This window comes from Alternaria viburni, assembly GCF_023758015.1.
Source record: "Alternaria viburni strain BMP 2772 chromosome Unknown scaffold_2, whole genome shotgun sequence".
In the NCBI taxonomy this organism is placed as follows: Eukaryota; Fungi; Ascomycota; class Dothideomycetes; order Pleosporales; family Pleosporaceae; genus Alternaria; species Alternaria viburni.
Window position 1 is genome coordinate 818,874 of NW_026055771.1, and position 17,659 is coordinate 836,532.

At 51.7% G+C, this 17,659-nt stretch overlaps 10 protein-coding genes across 10 annotated transcripts; 7 read left to right on the forward strand and 3 right to left on the reverse strand.

The window, feature by feature from the left end:
• Nucleotides 1-244: 244 nt before the first annotated feature.
• J4E79_001200 (uncharacterized protein) lies at nucleotides 245-739 on the forward strand (the record flags this gene model as incomplete). Its single annotated transcript, XM_049350110.1, has 2 exons — nucleotides 245-639; nucleotides 688-739. The coding sequence occupies 2 exons, from the start codon at nucleotides 245-247 to the stop codon at nucleotides 737-739; spliced, it is 447 nt and encodes a 148-aa protein (XP_049215269.1).
• A 458-nt stretch (nucleotides 740-1,197) lies between these two features.
• On the forward strand, nucleotides 1,198-1,699 carry J4E79_001201 (uncharacterized protein; the record flags this gene model as incomplete). The annotated part of the gene is made up of 2 exons (XM_049350111.1): nucleotides 1,198-1,511; nucleotides 1,579-1,699. The coding sequence occupies 2 exons, from the start codon at nucleotides 1,198-1,200 to the stop codon at nucleotides 1,697-1,699; spliced, it is 435 nt and encodes a 144-aa protein (XP_049215270.1).
• A 746-nt stretch (nucleotides 1,700-2,445) lies between these two features.
• J4E79_001202 (uncharacterized protein) lies at nucleotides 2,446-3,414 on the forward strand (the record flags this gene model as incomplete). The annotated part of the gene is made up of 1 exon (XM_049350112.1): nucleotides 2,446-3,414. One exon carries the CDS (start codon nucleotides 2,446-2,448, stop codon nucleotides 3,412-3,414), a length of 969 nt encoding a protein of 322 aa, XP_049215271.1.
• Nucleotides 3,415-4,365: 951 nt separating this feature from the next.
• Nucleotides 4,366-4,940, reverse strand: J4E79_001203 (uncharacterized protein; the record flags this gene model as incomplete). Its single annotated transcript, XM_049350113.1, has 2 exons — nucleotides 4,366-4,781; nucleotides 4,841-4,940. The coding sequence occupies 2 exons, from the start codon at nucleotides 4,938-4,940 to the stop codon at nucleotides 4,366-4,368; spliced, it is 516 nt and encodes a 171-aa protein (XP_049215272.1).
• A 457-nt stretch (nucleotides 4,941-5,397) lies between these two features.
• Nucleotides 5,398-6,216, forward strand: J4E79_001204 (uncharacterized protein; the record flags this gene model as incomplete). Its single annotated transcript, XM_049350114.1, has 1 exon — nucleotides 5,398-6,216. One exon carries the CDS (start codon nucleotides 5,398-5,400, stop codon nucleotides 6,214-6,216), a length of 819 nt encoding a protein of 272 aa, XP_049215273.1.
• Nucleotides 6,217-6,669: 453 nt separating this feature from the next.
• On the reverse strand, nucleotides 6,670-8,503 carry J4E79_001205 (uncharacterized protein; the record flags this gene model as incomplete). Its single annotated transcript, XM_049350115.1, has 5 exons — nucleotides 6,670-6,800; nucleotides 6,854-7,677; nucleotides 7,724-7,985; nucleotides 8,041-8,250; nucleotides 8,299-8,503. 5 exons carry the CDS (start codon nucleotides 8,501-8,503, stop codon nucleotides 6,670-6,672), a joined length of 1,632 nt encoding a protein of 543 aa, XP_049215274.1.
• Nucleotides 8,504-10,263: 1,760 nt separating this feature from the next.
• Nucleotides 10,264-10,825, reverse strand: J4E79_001206 (uncharacterized protein; the record flags this gene model as incomplete). Its single annotated transcript, XM_049350116.1, has 3 exons — nucleotides 10,264-10,360; nucleotides 10,409-10,691; nucleotides 10,744-10,825. The coding sequence occupies 3 exons, from the start codon at nucleotides 10,823-10,825 to the stop codon at nucleotides 10,264-10,266; spliced, it is 462 nt and encodes a 153-aa protein (XP_049215275.1).
• Nucleotides 10,826-11,963: 1,138 nt separating this feature from the next.
• Nucleotides 11,964-13,607, forward strand: J4E79_001207 (uncharacterized protein; the record flags this gene model as incomplete). Its single annotated transcript, XM_049350117.1, has 1 exon — nucleotides 11,964-13,607. One exon carries the CDS (start codon nucleotides 11,964-11,966, stop codon nucleotides 13,605-13,607), a length of 1,644 nt encoding a protein of 547 aa, XP_049215276.1.
• Nucleotides 13,608-14,205: 598 nt separating this feature from the next.
• Nucleotides 14,206-15,126, forward strand: J4E79_001208 (uncharacterized protein; the record flags this gene model as incomplete). Its single annotated transcript, XM_049350118.1, has 1 exon — nucleotides 14,206-15,126. The coding sequence occupies one exon, from the start codon at nucleotides 14,206-14,208 to the stop codon at nucleotides 15,124-15,126; it is 921 nt and encodes a 306-aa protein (XP_049215277.1).
• A 292-nt stretch (nucleotides 15,127-15,418) lies between these two features.
• J4E79_001209 (uncharacterized protein) lies at nucleotides 15,419-17,406 on the forward strand (the record flags this gene model as incomplete). The annotated part of the gene is made up of 2 exons (XM_049350119.1): nucleotides 15,419-17,334; nucleotides 17,397-17,406. 2 exons carry the CDS (start codon nucleotides 15,419-15,421, stop codon nucleotides 17,404-17,406), a joined length of 1,926 nt encoding a protein of 641 aa, XP_049215278.1.
• Between the last annotated feature and the right edge of the window lie 253 nt (nucleotides 17,407-17,659).

Genomic DNA, 17,659 nt, shown 5'->3' on the forward strand with positions numbered 1-17,659 from the left:
CGAATCAAGCAATCCAGGCACCAGTGACTAGATGGGGTTATTCATATAAGAAGTTTGGCGATGGAAACGCATAGTGATGAGAAGAGAGTTTGCACATTGGCCTAATTTGGAGAATCACTTTCACCAGGAAAGGAATTGTTGAAACTTTTCACTTAGGCTTCGTATATTTGATTGACTCTCTCACAATCTCAGCGCTCTGCAACCTTTGCAACCTCAACGCCACCGGAACCTCTTCAACATCATCATGTCTCGTGCCACAGCGGCCACTGATGCTGACATCAATGTCACAGGTCTAGGTCAAGGCCCCGTGGTACTTCCAATCCGAGCGCCTTCGCTCGCCATTTCGTCTTCCGTTTCGCCTGCTCAGGCACATCCCATCAAACACTACGGCAGGGATGCGAAAACCTTCAAGGCAGCCGACCTCCGCTTCGATGACGGCTCGTTCAACAAGCCTGGCACAAAGGCTTACTACAAGAGCTTTGGGTTCCGCGAGAAGACAACAAGCACCAGCGATCAGAAGATGGCCGGAGAGACGAACGAGAAGCAGTCACTCGTCATGATTTTCAGCAGAAATGCTGTCAGGCGATCTGCGCTGACGGGCTCTATCGCAAACAGAGCTCGGAAGCTGAGCAGGAGGCAGTAGGTGCGCTCTTTCGGTCCAATCGAGTGAGTCTAATTTCTTCATAGGAAGTTCATGCGCAAAGTCAACAACGACGAAAAGTTCTTCAAGTGGGACTGAGTACCTACCAAGGAGGCGGAGTATGGGCAAGAGACAACGAGTCCGACTTCCGCTCTGGGAACGAGGCCTGACGTCATGAAAGAGCTGAGAAGTGGCTATCGGGCGGCGAGTGTCGTTGTCTGTTCTTGCCCTGTTCTACAGCGATGGTTGAACATAAGAACCGTTACTGCTCTCATGCTCATATCCTAGTACTGCGCGTTTGTTATGCAGTCACGTTCATCAAGAATCGCACGCGATCCCACAGTAGTATCACTCACTTTCTAACCCTATAAAGTCTCGTTGCCTAGCTGTGTGTCATTACCTCCGCCTACTAACACCCTTCTCTCTCTCTTCCACTCCTAAGCTTGCTTTGCTATACTACATCCCTCATGCCTCCTAAACCATTCAGCGTCCCACATGATTCAGGTGGTCGCCGTACTCCACCCAATCCTCCGCCGACCAGGCGAACCGGCCTCTCTATGAGCGACTTCCAAGACCAAGGTCCTCTAGAATACGATCCTGTTACCACCATAGCCAGCGGTCTCCGCGAGAAAAGACTGCGATTCATCAAAAAGATACCAAACGATCACGATAGCGATATTTGTTCACCAAGAGACCGCCGCGCTGCCCTTGCCGTATTCGACGAAGCCATCGAAAAGATCCGCGAAGAAAACCGCCTAGAAGTAACTACGGAGGCCGACTACAAGATCAGGGTGATCTTAGGGATCACCAAAGCGCAACCTTCTGCATCGGTGTTCCAAAATAAGCAACAACTCTCGCCCATAGACCCCCAGTATGCCGAGCCTCGCATCGAATGGCACGACGATCCATACAGCTATCACTCAACTTGGCGGTTGCAGCACTGGCGCAAAGACGGTTGGCCCGAATCGTTTCCTGAGAGGGCCATTCAGAAAGAGCGAACTATGCAAGGGGAGCCCAGATCTTGGAAAGATCAAGAGTGGGCTGAGCCTGGAGGATTGAGTTGAGAGTCGGTAATCGTGACGGGAAGGATCACGATTGAGGACTACAAGCAGTGTGGGTAGTCAGCCAGAGTATCCAATTGCTGAGGAGTCATCTAGATAAACGGGCATCATGTGATGAATAGATGAAATTTCAACATCGTGTTGAGACGCATTTGTAGAATCTCGTGTCCACATTCCGACAATGCCTTCGACAACTAGTAAGCGTTAACTTTACTGAGCATATACTGAGCAACTAACGTGTCTCTCAAGCTGTTTCACACCATTTGTTGCCCTAGGGGTTAACACTGTGCAAACACAGAGTAGGTACACATGTGAATGAATCCCCATACCATTCGTCCTGAAAAGTCCAGAGTTCATGTTCTAAACTCTTGTTCCTCAGTAAGAAATCACAATTACCAACCAAATATGCCCCGTCTAAAAGAAGGTACTTCGCTATGGCGAGCTATAAAGGAAAGGGCAAATAATCAGACCGAACCAGGCCATCCAGCTTCGAGATCGATAACAGAGGTGGCTCCTACGGGAGAAAGGGTCGCTTTACCCGAACGACAAGATGCCAATCCTTCGAATACGTCCACGACTCATATTTCACAACGTGTAACGAGATCTGGGAGCGGTCATGGTGGAACTTCAACATGGGTCCGCCGTACTACGCGCAATGTGAACGAGGTTTCTCGGAATCAAGTTCTAACCGAAGAGGAACAGCTGGAGGCTGCTCTGGCTGAATCTCTGGGACAAGACTCCGCAATGCCCGCCCAGAAAGACCCAGTAAAGCAGACACGGAAGAGGCCCTCAAAGTCCAGGGGTCTCCTGACTTCGCGGAAAGCGCAGGAAGCATTACCTCGACTCCCTGGACAACACACTGCTCTGAAGCTGCCAAAGTTAAGAATTACAAACGACAGGATATTGGTTGTAAGGGAAGTTGACAGCTTAGCGCAATCGCTGGATACTGACGAACCATTGGATGCGTTCGATCTTGAGCAAGCTAAGGACCTCGAACGTCAACGGCAACTCCTATATTTAGCCGAGGTCGAGCGACAGGAAGGCTACATACACCCTGTTCAAGGTGAGCAAGAAAGCGCTATGCGCAGCACACTTGCTAATGATGTGGATAACGATGATTTCACTGCTGCATTCATCCTGAGGGAGATGGCAAACAGCGATATCACTGGTGATCCTGAGGGCATGGATTTTGTCCAGAGGCTCATGAATCCGTCCGCTTTTGGAAGGACTTTGAAGTCGACCCACTCGGCTAATGAAGAGAACACGCGCGAGGATCCACCCCTTCGTCGTTCGACACGAAATAAGACTTCCGCTGCTCCCGGAAGTAGAGATTTGTGCTCAAAGACCATCGAATCTGAGCAACCAGCACCTGAGCCCTTGAAATTGGATGAGGGCGAAGGTTTCATGCCATCCGCGGAAGATGACTTCAAATTTAAGTACGACAGCCCTTCCGGACTTCAAGCTAAAGAACTTGACGCACTCTTGAAGCCTCCGAGTCGTCCTAAGGCCTTTCCGGCTGATCTTGCTGGTGAGAAGACTTTCGGCCATAAGAGCTACAAAGGTTTTGGTAGTAGGCCGAAGGAGAATGCTGCAAACGATAGGGTCAGAGAAATGGAACTCGAACATGCGCGAACACAGCAAGACGTAGAGATGGCTATGGAGCAAGAGGATATGTGGAGCGAGTTTTGGGGTGTTGATGAATGGAAGGAGTAGACCTTTCTCGAAGACGAGAAGATGCCCAAATCCTGCTAGGGAATATTTTTGTGCACATACCTTCTTGAACCTAGTAAGCAGTGACTCAATTCACGCACTGCAAATCAGGCGGCCATCCACTACAGATAATCTTCCATTAGTTGCTCATTCACGCTGATTTTAATAATCTGCCTAATTGTAGGGTGAATATAGCCCGTCGTAAGCCGAGACAATCTTTGTAATATAGTTGCTTGAACAGCCATATTCTCTCCATCACTTTGACTCGGCTAGCCCTCAATGAACTATAGAGCTCTTCCATTCAATCTACAAAGTTGGCGAGATGTCGGATAATCCACTAAATACTCCCACTATCACGATCTCAAATCGCTGTCAGCAAGACACTGCTACTACTACCAGGCCTCATCAAAGTTTAAGTCGCATGGGATGGGTCGATCACCGCATTGGTAGGCCTGATCGAACAGGCGAACGTCACACCGAGCAAGAGCAAGAGGTAGCGAGGACCATGCTAACATTGAGACGACTGGTTTTGTTCTCTACAAAGGCTCATGCAACAGACATCCCCCTCAATGTGAGCGGGCCTGTTATAATCCATGACAGCGACGGTGAGCGGACGATCACTGCAGGACCGACCCCGGATACGACATCAGCGCCCCGCGCTATACCATCTGCGAGTATGGCTATGAAGTCAGTGCCAGGCAGCGATGTCACTACGACGAATGTTCCCGCCAGTGAGGATGTAACCACTCCAGTGGTGCGGAAGATTACACTGGAGGAGTACATTAGGTTGAGAAAAGCGAGGAAAGATGGGGAAGCACATGAGAATGCTTGACCTCGGACAGTGAGGTAAGTCCGGGTATGGTATAGGACTACGTAGTGTACTTATCATCTACACAGCTCGGGTATCCTGATCCTGAGGCCGACATGTAGTCGCCAACGCCATCCACCAGCGTACTATGCACCACCCTTAGCCAGAGCGGCTGCCTTACGCTCGCGCTTCTCACGACGGATGCGGGCCGTGCGACGAGTCTTCGTCTCCCCGGCAATTATCCTGCTTCTCCGAGGTGTTGCGGAAAGAGGCGCGGAGGGTGCAGGGGAGTTGGCGACGTAGTCGCTCGCCCACTTCGACAGCATCGGACCTGGCATGGTCGGAGGCAAGCCCTTGACGAGGATGGGGCTGCCATCCGCCAATGCCCTGACCCTCTTGTCCATGAACCCGTTCAGGCGGTCGTACAGACGGGATGCTACGACCCCGGCCCACCACCACCCAACTGTGTTCACCGACAGCTCGTGCTGCAGGTCCCAGATGTCCTGGTTCAGACCGCGGAACAGCAGGTCGAAGTCGCTTCGGTCCTTCTCGGTGGACTCGCCTGGAACTTGATGTTAGTGTGCAGACAAGGCAAATGTCGAATACTCAGAGAATACGCACCGTACAACACCGCGAAGGTGGTCTCGATCTCGTTCTCAGGCAGGAACGTCTGCCCTCCGCAGAGGCGGAATTGCTCGTGAAGTTGGGATGCTAGATCCATCATGATGATATTGGATCGGCGAGGCGAGAGTCTGAAGATGATCAGATTAGTATGTGAGCGTCAAAATTTCAAGAAATTTTGAGGCAGGCGTGAGGCTGTTGTGGAGGTCGCTTGACGACGCGCAATTTGCAAAGGTAGAGTTGGCTCTCTTCACCTGGGCACGTCCCCATGGTAACCGCCAGTTTCGTTTGCATTCTGTGCTGCTCGGTCTGAGCTTCTCGTTACATCATTGCAATACTTATTTTTCTGGCTACTAGTTGAATGCGACATTCGGAGGTGCTATGCATTGAACTTTGATGTGCTCATTGTTCACGATATGTGCGGCTTTGACGACCTTTGAAGTCTTGTAAGCAGCAAACATGTTGACCTTATCCTCATACATAGCCTTGTTTCTATTTAGCTGAGCAATCCCCATAACTTTCTTGAAGAGGTGTAAGATCTATACAAGCTTGTTCAGATGTCTACCTTCACGCAACCTACTCCACCGATTGACTTTAGACGAGATATAGAAGCTTTCAATCTTTACCACAAAAATTGCACTACCAAACCGATCAAAGAGACCGTTGCGCACCTCCTCTACGCTCTGGAGAATACAGAACTCATTGTAGACCGCACCGATGCTGTTTACACAACATTCCGTGATGCGATGGTGGGCTGGAAGACAAGGATCGATAAGAAGCACGACGCCGATGCGAATCGATGGTACTTTCACAGAATGAGGATAGAGTTCAGAGCAGTAGAACACGTGCTCTACGGTACTACCAGCGACTCGGATAGTGACGGTGAAGGCGATACGAACGACGAGAATTTCGAAGATGAGGACCAAGACGATGAGAGCCCTGGAGATGCCGGATCTGAAGTGGACTCAGAAAAAGACGATTCTGATGTAGCTCAGTCTGCAAGTTCGACTGAAACCCACACAGACATTTCAACGCGCATCGACGAAGCGAGGGATAACACGGTGGCTGAGAAAACCCCAGACATGCCTTCACCCAAGACCAAAACGAAGCCGTCTGCACGAACTACGCGTTTCAGCCAACGGCTCAAAGATCTCGACGCTCTCAGAGCACAAGAAGAAGAGAACATGCATCACAGCGCAAGGCGAGGGAAAGGCAAAGAGTTCAAAGGAAGACCTGTAGACCCAGAGAAAGCGCATCTAGACATCGGTGAAAGAGAGCTAGCTGATCATGACGAAGATTTTGTACTCGCCGAGCTGGAGAGTAATGTACGAGTCAGGACCGAGGAGAATACGGAAGAAGATGAAATCGACGTGTGAAATGGTAGAGTGAAGAGAATGGTGAGGGTCATGCCATGTCCGGAAAAAAATGACATGAGCAAACAAAGGACAATGAAAAAGGTGAAAATGAGGGACGATGAAGTCCAAGGTTGAGATGGCGGGTGGCGTGTGCTTGATGAGCTTAGTGTGGCGCGGCGAATCGAAATTCCGTGGCGTCAAGACCTGAGTTCCGCCACCAACCTTGGAATGCTTGTTGCAACCATAGCGCTACCTACATCAGTTTTTATCATGCTGGTTCTTTTAATACTGTTAGATGGACGCGCATTTCCTGGAAAGCGTGATAAAAAAAGGTAATGGACATCAACATTAAGCAATCGGCATAATCGTGGACGCAAAAACTTGTTTAGATTCACCGAAGCAACAATAGCTTCAGGCGCGTACACTATGTAGCGAAGAGTGATGGACAGCGACAAACTATTGACAAGACACGGGTTAAGCAGTGCGCTCGATGGTAGTGGTCTCCATCTTGCCGTGCTCGGTAACCGTTCCGTCGTCGTGGCCGTGGTTGACGGTCTTCTCGACAGCTCTGACAGCCTCGTCGGCAAACTCCTTGTCTTCGAACACTGCGAACAAGTTAATGGTAGCTCGATATAAGTCGTCTTCGTCATGTACTTACGGAAAGCAAGCTCCTCGAGCGTGCGGTTGTACGTCTCAGGGTACATGAGGTAGACGAAGCAGAACTCGAATGTGATCCATCCGCAGTAAATGGCAAAGTACTTCCACTGAATCGCGTCAAGAGCGATAGGGTTGACGTAGACGGAGAAGAATCCGGCGAGCTTGCCGAACATTTGCTCGACACCGATACCCATGGTACGCTGGGCGTAGGGGAAGAGTTCGACGAGGTAGGTGTATGTGAGCGAGTTGTTACCGATGTTGTAGCAGGGCGAGTATGCGAAGAAGAAGACGAGCGAGGCGATTTGCGCAGCCTGGTTCTTGGTGCCATTGGCATCGGCGACTTGGAGACGCTGGAAAGCGATGGTCATGGCCATGAAGACCATGGTCATGGATCCAGCGGAAAGCATGAACATCCAGCGACGGCGGAAGCGAGTGACGACGAGAGCGATAGTGACACCGTTGATCAAACTCCAGCATTGGTTGGCGATGTTGATGCGCGTCTTGGCGTACTTGGTGGTGTATCCCATCATCTTGAATAGAAGATTTTGGTAGTACGAGATCAAAGTGTTTCCGCTCATCTGGGTGAAGAGACCGAGGAAGCAAGAGATGAAGACACGGCGTCGCATACCAGGTGTACGAACCATGTCCATCCACGAGCGGCTTGAGTTCTCCATCTCGAGTTTGATTGTGGATCGGATCTGGGCCATCTCGGCTTGTACGAGGATGGAGTTGGCGTCGCCTTCGGCATGGTATTTGGTCAAAACGGCGAAAGCTTCATCGTCGCGATCACGGCTGACAAGCCAACGTGGGCTCTCGGGTAGCAGGCTAGTAAAGTCAGTGCCGAACTCTAAAATCGTTCGGAGGAACGTACAAAACAGTGCAAATCTGGAGGATGGACGGGCAGATCTGCAGCAGAGATGGTGCTCGCCAGCCCCAGTTTCCAACCATCTCCGTTGTCTTGATTGAGATGGCAGCGGCAAGGATGGATCCGATGAAGTACGATGCGTTGAAGAGCGAGGTCATGAATGGGCGTTCCTTGGGGTAAGCCAACTCTCCGATCAGGGAAGATCCGGAGACGATGGCGAAGAGGATACCGAAACCAAGCAGCATACGTGCGATGATGTACATCCCAACTGATAATGCGTTAGATACGCCGCCACTGTGTAGGTGGATGGGTTGTATACGTACTGTGCTGAGCAAAACCTTGCAACAAAGCGCCGATGACCATAATGACGGAACCAACGAAGATAGACATGCGTCTACCGTACTTTTGGCTCAACCAGGGTGCGACCGGAACTGCAAGAATGGAACCGAGCTGGTAGCACGAGGACATGAAACCGATGATTTTGGGTTCGATGCTGGCTTCGCCATCTGAGTCCTTGTAGCCTTCTCCGAAATCTGAGACTGTCAGCTTGTGGATCTAAAGCTGCAACAGTTTTGACTTACATGTGTTGAACGGAACGGAAAACTGAAGTGTGCCGATGAGCTGAGAGTCGAAACCAGAGGTAATCTCAACACCCATGCAGCAGCAGAAGAGCCAGATGTACATGATGCGCAGATTCGGTTTCTTCCACCATCGCACCTTGTCCTGCTCCACCATGCGGGTGATGATGGGGTCGGAAGTACCATCCTGAGCTTTGAGGAGACCCATGATGCCGGTGTTGGAAGCGCTGGAGGCTGCTGGTGCTCGAGCAGATCGGGGTTTACCCTTTATAATACGGCGTGGCCCAAGGGCGCTCCACTACCCCGGCTCTTTACCCCAGATGCTCCGTAGCCTACCTAGGCTAAGGCGGAGAACACGACCGTAATACCGAACTTGCATCTTATATTGGGTAAGCGTCGCGGCGCGTTGGCTGCATACCTTGGCAGCCGGTTAAATTGGGCTTGTTCCTCCAATTATCGGGTGTTAATCATCCCGAACAAAGCTCAGAAGAGCCCGAACGAACGCCTTGCTGCTTGCAAGTGCATTTTTCGAGCCTGTGTTTAACCTGTTGGCTGATACGTGACCTGCTCTCGTGTTGCACTTCGAAGTTGCAGTGGCACTTTTAGCGAGGCAGCGCCTAGTCGTGCTCTTCCGACGGCACGGACAGGAAATGTTGACCCGACACCGTGGATCTTGTCCTATGGCGAATTAACGGTCAATCTCGCAAGGCACGAACATATTTGGGGTCCAACTACAAATTGATGGGACGTGTGATGATTTGCTTGTCAGATCACGCCCTGGAGAGAACAGTAGTATTGCCAGGACTTGAAGATCATGTCCAGTCCCATGATACAAGCATCCAGCTTCGGCTCATGATGATCCAGAGGCGCACGCACTAAGCACGAATATCAGGAGGATTAAGCGGTAGCGATGGCTTGAACGCGGCAAATGCTCGTGTCGTAGCTACCGAAGCGACAGGCGGGGGTTGATGCACGAGTATCACGCCCTGGGACAGCGTCGGGGCGTCAGCATGGCAATCAAATTCGTATAGAGTCCACAACCAACTAGACCAAGCCCGTAGCTTGATGTTCTTGAAGCAATATGTCCGTGTGTGGGTACTTCATCGACGGGAAGCGCGTGGGATTGCTCCGAACATGCACGCGAGACAGATAGAGTGAGTGGGCCAGCCACCGAGTCCTTCCCGGGGTAGGTTAGCCCCAATGCATGGTAATCCTGATTCCTGGTGGGTGCTTCATCAATGTCCAACAGCACTCAGGAAGAGTCGGATGTATCGCATCCCAGCCAAGCGGTACTTAAGGTAAGAGATCTCCACAAGGCATTCCCTCTTGTTGCTGAGTATGAACGGCATCCACGTTACGCGCTTCAACTGTCGGTCAGACTTCCCAGAAACTTGGCGGGTGGTAGTCGTAAATGCGGCATTGGCCAAGGGCCTACGACCAGCGCTGGCTTCGTTGCTGATTCGCATGGATGCGTGGAGGAGGGAATGATGACTCGCGTCGGGTAGCGCACCGCTTGTTTGCAGCCGACGCATCTTTGGGAGAGGCAGCAAAAAAGGAAAATGGCTTGAGTGCGGTGAGATGCGACTATCTGGAGTTGACAAAGTTCTGCAGTAAGCGTCGATTGCTCAAAGCAGGGTCGATGATCTCCAGGTCGGTGGCCGGCGGCGTCGCTAAAGGTGGGGCGCTGTCTGTCGCGGTTGCCGCAGACCCGTCGTGGCAATCATCACCAAAACTGTAGCTGACATCGGCAACTAGTAGATCAAAGTCAAGAATCTCATTATTCGGGACGCTTTAAGAGCATGTATCATAAACGTGGTATCGGGGGTTCGGACGCACCGTACATAACACCAACGCTGGACATTACATTCTAACCGCGTGTACAAGAGTAAGATTAGGAAAGATATGGGTATCATGAGTTATAAGACCAACAGCTGGTCTGGACCGTATCGCGCGACAGAGAATCGTCGTTTAGACGCCGGCCATGTTCGGCGCAGGAGCGGTGTCATTCCTGGGGGAGCTGCGGATGTGCAGCGCCGCAAGCACGGTCGAAGCAACAAAGGCAACCCTGTGGTATGTCAGTACACAGTCGCAGGTGAAAATCTGGGTTGCATACCAGTTGAAAGCAGAGAAGACGATGGCAGCGACTCCGCAGCTGTAGAAAGTGCCTTGGCGGCCAGCCCACCAGTTGTTGCCCCATCGAGTGGCCACTGCAACGAAAGCGGCGAACCAGAAGATCATGGTGATGAACTCAACTCCGCCAATCGCAAACTTGTGGGCTGCAGCGGGGAAGCGAGCTGGTGCGAGAACGAGATATGCGACAGCTAGGAGGGTCCAGATGGACGTGAAGAGCATAAAGGCGACGCTCGCCGGCACCCAGGTGACATAGGCATCGACAACTGAAGACATGTTAGTAACGCTACGGCATCGAATGGTCCGTGTGCAACATACTGTAGGCTGTAAGACCCAGCACGATGATGCTGAAGACGACTTGTACGCCGCGCAGGCCTAGGACAAGAGCGGGTGCGACCATTTTGATAGAGGAAAGGCGCTACGGCTACGCGATGGATGGCTGCAGGGGCTACGGAGCGGGTAGGCAGATTGTGGCTGCAGATATCTTCGCTACCGAAAGTCGACGGTATTTGTTGTTTGCAGCAGTTGGGTGTAGAGAGGCTCGATGAGGCCTGCAACACAGCGGCGGCCTGGTTCTTTATGCCTCCGCACAGGCTGGCAGGCGATGATGCTGCCACGACCTTGTCCCTTCTTGATTTCCCTGAAACCGACGTCACTCGCAGTGGCGCATGATCAGGGAGCCACATGTCGCGTCCATGATTGGTCCGTCGCCGCGATCCCAGCTCTTAGTGCCGCTGGCGATGCGACGTGTTGCACAACCTTCTCGCATCTTCTCCTCTTTGTCCTGGCCTTGTCCCCCGCACTACAATCAATCTTCGCGTTCCTTCATCTCAAAATAATCTGTAACTTGACAGCTTTATTTTCGGACGCGTCGAGCGTCTTGTTTCAACACAAAGGTCCCACGCTCGGTGTTTGGGCAGCGTCGTCAAACATATGTGGCGGTGCACGGTTTCATTTTCCACAGCCTGCGACGTGACGCGGCCAAGGGTATGCCGGCAACACGGCAGATGCAGCCCAGCGCCGCATCACGTATACACCGCCTACTAGACTGCTGGCTTTGTAGTTGTTCAACATTCGCAGTGCGCTGCGAGATGCACAAAAGTGCATTCCATGGCCCAACTCTTATCAATTCACCAAATCGATGCAACGAACCGGGTCAATGTCCGCCAACGAACGTACAGCGGCACATCATCACGGAGTCTTGAGGCTATGTGAAGCGTCAGCTTCTATCGAATGATGCTCGCTGACCTATAGTGGCATGAGGATACCTAGCGCAACCAACATCGCCGCGGCCCGTGATGCAACAGGTCGTCTGGCTCTAGCAACAGTTTCGCTGTTGCATTGTTGCTACAACTTACCGCGAGGATATGGTCGAAAAGTTCTTGTGCTGTGCACCAGTACCCTGTGACGAGTACAATGAAGCGATATGGTGTTCGCCTGAATTTACAATGCGATACCTGTTGGACTAAAGTGCATATCCCTGGATTGACCTAGACTTTCCGACCAAAAGCCTCCGCGTGGATATGAGCAGTGTAAAGATGTCTGACCAGGACTCAGCACCGCCGACTTCGCCTTTCATCCCCAATGACCCCGAGGAGAGAATCGCCATGGCTTCGCGTCATGATAGCATGCTCTCTGAGCAAGGTCTGGAAGTCGCAGAACTGAGAGCGAGAGTCGCCGAACTTGAAAGTTCTTCGGCTCTGGCTACGAACATGCGTAACGAAGTTTCTCACGAACTCCAATTTTACAAGAACGAAGTAGCAAAGAAGAAAGATGAGATCTATGACATGACCGGTGCGTCCAATAAACAGTCCAGAGACTTCAAAGCCCTCGAGGTCAAGATGGCCAAATTGCGAGAAGACAGTGAGCAGAAGCTTCGCGAGATGGAAAAAGAAGTTGTTCGTGAGAAAACAACGGAGAAGCGTACCAAGGAGGACCAAGAAGCAACGCACGTCATCGCTCAGCTACAAACCGAACTCGGTGCCAAGGATACTAGGATCGACCAACTGGAAGCTCGACTATCTAACCTCAAGCCTTCTGGACATGCGTACACTGAAGCCCAGACTTCCCTAGCCAACTGCCGCCCAACAGATTTGCATCACGAGCACGGCTGCGTGGAGCACCAAAAGCTTATATCCCAGCAGCTTGTGGATGCTCACGAACTACTGGCCGCCGCCGAAGCAGAAGCAGAAGGATTTCGTCATCTTGCGAAGGCTAATGCAGATCTGACTGATGGCCAGGCTACAGATTTGGAATGTATCCGGGAACTGAGAGATGAGACTGAGCGACGCCACAACGAAGTTAATCATCTCAAAGAAGTCATTGGCAGTTTACGCGCCGAACAGCATTTTGCTTCCAGCGAGTTTCATGATATCGATCTCGACGACACGGCAACCCAATCCCTTTCCTTTGGTCCTTTGACAAATGTCTGCATTACTCCCATCGCTCCTGGAGACAACAAAGCCGAGCTGCGTGCCCTAGAGCTGGAAGTTGAAGGCTTGACCTCAGAAAATCATAGCCTTTCGCTGGAGTGTACCGAGTTGGAGTCGAAGCTCGTGTCTGTCATATCCACACTGAAGGCTCTGGATCAGGAACAAGAAACAAAGAACAAATGTACACTGACTCTCTCCGATCTACAAAATGTTTCGTCCTCTCCACGCACGCCAATTGTCGCAAACAAGTCAGTAATCAACCCTGACATGCTGGCTGGACTGGAGGATCTTGGTAAGTCGATTAACAACCTCAGCGACCCACCGTTCAAGGTGACCACTCCTGCTGCTAACATGCGAGCTACATCCGACCTACCCAACGTGGCCTTGACAATCAACATCAAACCAAGCAACAGGCGCAACTACTCTTTGTTCCAGCGCGTCAAAAGCGCCATGTCTTCGACTTCCAAAGTCGACATCAAAGGGCCCAAAGAGATTGCCAACCAATTTGTAGCCCTCATGGAGGATGTCGAGAAGGACCATGCAGAAAAGACCAAGCGTGTTGTCGAGCTAGACAAGGCCGTTCATCAGTATCGGGCGCATGCTGAAGCTCTGGAAGCACAGATCCGTAATCGAGCCAAGTGCTTGGATCCTGCGCATCGCACGTTGGCCGACGAGCTCGCTGCCAAAAACGAGCAGTTTGCTATGCAGGAACAGCTTTTGGCTACATTTCGGCACAGCAATGTAGCATAGGCTTTGTCTTCTTGACCAAGTCGCCTTGATTGAGTAGGTAGAGAGCATTATTTAACTCTTATTCCTTGAACATATTGTCCTGAAGTGATTAATATATGAGTAATGAGATGCTAAACTCCTCGATCCGCCGTCCTGCAGATGGTAGACGACATGGACGCCCTAATAGCCCCGGTCGCTCACGCTGCGCAGTCCGCCCATTTCACTCTTATCGCGCAGTTCGCGCAAGTCGCCTAAGACGCGCTTTCCGTGAAAGCGCGGAACGGTCGACACCTTTCCCTAACTCACCCGATTGGGCAACTGCTCATCGAGTTCCCGGTGATGTCATGGTAGTGGAGTCCGTGCGCGCCCACGCATCTTCGACGCGATTGCTTCCACATCATCCATCGTCACACGCGCATCACGAAGATGCTCCCTTCCAAACCCGCGCGAACACGCGTCAATACAAACTCCGCGGTTCTCCCCGAATATGTAGACGACATCACCTGACGGCAGTAGTGGCAGCGTCGCGTATTGCTGGCATGGGTTATCCGACTGGAGCCTATTTTCCCTGACGACGGCCTACATCTCGCGAAGAAAGGCATCCTCATCCCCAGTTGCGATGGAAAAGATCCAGTGCGCCCGGTTTTACTTCGAGTGGAAGGGCCATCCTATCGAGGACCTAGCCACTTTCCGCAACATTACGCTTGCAGAACGGCCGGACAAACCAATCGTATATCTGGCTGGGGATTCGTCTCTCGACAACAAGCACTGGGTTGACAAGACTAGTCCTATCGTTCCAACCCATCTGCCAGGCATTTACGATGAAGCATTCAAACACCCTTGTGTTCCGAAGCCAGATGTCGCGTTCTGGATGAACAGCCTGCTTGAGCATCGTGCGACTTGTATCAACACGGCAGTAGAAGAATCCATGCTTCGAGATCGAGATGACGTACTTCTACCGCACGACGAGTTCATTCGCGATAATATTCGTTCGAACGACGTGTTGATCGTCAGCGTTGGCGCCAACGATATTGCGCTGCGCCCGAACCCTTCCACGATACGACACATGCTACAGCTCGCCTGGCTGACCCAACGCAAAAGCCTAGAGAGCGGGACCGCAAGCGCACTGCAGTACTTCAAGCACATGTTCGGTACCAAGACCCAAGACTACATCGCTCGCCTTACCGCCAAAGCCAAGCCTCGCGCCGTCATCGTCTGCATGATATACTTCCCACTCGAGTCGGGTCTAGGGCAGACCAGTTGGGCTGATGCGCAGCTCAAGGCGCTAGGATACAACTCATATCCGGGGCAGCTACAAGCCGCCATTCGAGCGATATACGAGATGGCGACGAAAGCGATACGGATTAAGGGTACGGAGATAGTGCCTTGCGCGCTGTATGAGGTGCTCGATGGCAAGCTGGCCGATGACTATACAGCGAGGGTTGAGCCGAACGAAGCGGGCGGAAAGAAGATGGCTATTAGGTTCGTTGAACTGTTGGACGAGATTCTGGAGAAGTCAGACATACCGGAAACTACTTGAGGCGTATGTGCGTCACTTCACATTTGGTAAAGAGTATGGTCTTTCTACTGGACCCCCGGGTCGACGACTTTGGAACCCGCGATCGCGATCGGCGACTTCTTTCAGAATTGCAAGATGGTTGCATGCCTTACCTCTTTGTTCAGACAGCGTCTTTGTGAACCTTTCGCCTTTATCTCTTGCGCTGCGCCTTTGTTTCACGCGAACTCGATATGTTCGCTCAACATCCGCAGATGATCGGACTTAGAAGACACACTGTTTCACCTCTACTAGTCTTGAAGCAAAAGCGACAATCATGGAGAGATACACCTTTGCACGACGTGCGCTCAGCGCGATGCCTACTACACCCGACGATGTTGTCTTTCTTGCAGCGGTCTTTGTTGCATTCGGTTCCGGAGCCTTACTTCTTCACTGGATTCGCCGTGTTCGTGACATTGGATTGCAGAAGCAGTGGCACGATGCGCAGATGAGGATCTTGCAGGAGGGGTTCGCTACTTTCGAACAGTTACCGCAGCAGTTGAACGCCATCAACGCCAGTATCGGCGAGCTTCGCGAGAAGGCAGATGGAGCCACCGATCGATTCAATACTATTAGCGACCGGATTAACGATCTCAGCCAACATGTTGATCATCTCCAAACCATTGGCGCTGGTACTCACGATGTCAAGAGACCCTCGACTGTGCAGCCAACAATGGATACAAGCTCGGCGGATGCGAACGAGCTTGTGGCGGTCAAATCACATATGAAGAATTTGGAGAGCAAGATGAGCGAGATTATCAAACAAAAGGACGAGCTAGAGCAGGCCAATGTGAGCTTGAAGGAAGACCTTGAGCGCGCCACCAAGTCCGATGGAGAGGAGCAGAGTGATGAGTACAAGACACTGCTCATGCAGAATGAAGAGCTCCAAACTCAGGTCACCCAAACTGAACGGTCTTTACGAATCCTTGAGCAAGAAAAGGAGCGTGTTGCTGCCAATGGAGACCCCGCGATGAAGCAGCAGGAGGAAACGATAAAAAACTACGAAAACGAGATCGAGGGACTAGAGGAAAGACTGGCATTGGCTCAAAACGATCGGACTACGGCGAGAGACGAGACGACGCAAATGTCGTCTGAACTCGAGGAATTGGAGAGTAAGCTATTAACTGCGCAGAGCGATCAGAATGAGATGCGACAAGAGAACAACCGTCTGTCTTCAATGATCAGTGATTTGGAGACAAGCCTGTCATCATCTCGAAGTGATCAGCAAAGAATGGCATACGAGATCGAAAACCATTTGGCTGTGGTCAACAGACTACGAGATGATCTGTCATCAGCTGAGCATGAACGAGACCAGCAAAAGGAAGCAAACGAGAGGCTCGCTGGGCTTGATGAGGGCACGAGACAGCCAGGAGCGGATCAGAGCACGATTATAGATGATCTCAAAGAAAAGCTAGAGGCGGAGAGTCTCAAGAGGGCTGACTTAGAAGTCAGAAACGATGTACTCACCAAAGACATCGGAAAGAACGAGGCCCATATCGAAACGATGAAAGCAGATGAAGCGCAGAACAGGCAGCAGCTGGACGGTCTTACGAGCCAAGTCGAGTCGTTGGAGAGGCAAAAGATGGATCTAGAAGCGACGTTGGAAGAGCACAGTCAGGCAAAGGAAAGTGAAGATCAAGCTGAGGAGCATGGCGAAGGACTACAGGACAACAATTCTAGTGACGCTTCAGAGCAGAGAGACGAGTCGCAGCCAGATATCACGAAGTTGCCGACCTCGCCTCAGCAATCGAACACGTCAGGAACTGCACCTGATGATAGCTGGGTAGAGGTGGCCGCTCAAATTCCCACAGCCCCAGACGGGAGACCGACGACCGGTGGCGAAAGCGCAGAAGTTGATGAAGCCTTGAGTCCTGTAGTGAAACTTCCCATGGCGCCAGCTGCCGAGGCCAGTGGGAGCCCAGCCACAAGAAAAAGCTGGGCAGATGACGATGAACAAGAGTTCGATCCAGAGATCCAGAAATTTGCTGCTAGAACGGCAAGCCTTCCAAGTGCGCTCTCGTCAACCATCTCCCCAGCGCAAGAGAATCCTAACTCTCCTGCCGCCAAACCACAGCCTACTATCGATACTAGTGTGGCCAACAATGCTTCAGGCGTGACCACTCCCCATAGCAGCGCATCGTCACTGCCAGCTGGCCCGTCCCCCACGTCTGAAATTGTAACAGCCCTTTGCAGGTACTGCAACATTGACGTCCCGGTCGAGATGATCCAATTGCCCAATGGAAGGCGGTATTTAGACTGGCCTAAGCATTGCAGAGAGACGGGTTGCAACATTAATGCACGGGGTAGCTCTTCTCGGCCGCAAAGCCGTGGAGGCCCAGGATCTCCCAGTTCCGCAGGTTTCAGTCCAGGTGGCTTTCATGGGAACTTTCCAAACCCTAACAGGAGTAGACCTGACAGCAGGAACAGCTACGGTAGCGGTCGGGGTTCGAAGCCTTCTAGTCCTGTCGACATGAGTCCCGGCAGTCGCCGTGGATCTTTTAGTCCCCGCGGAAGAGGT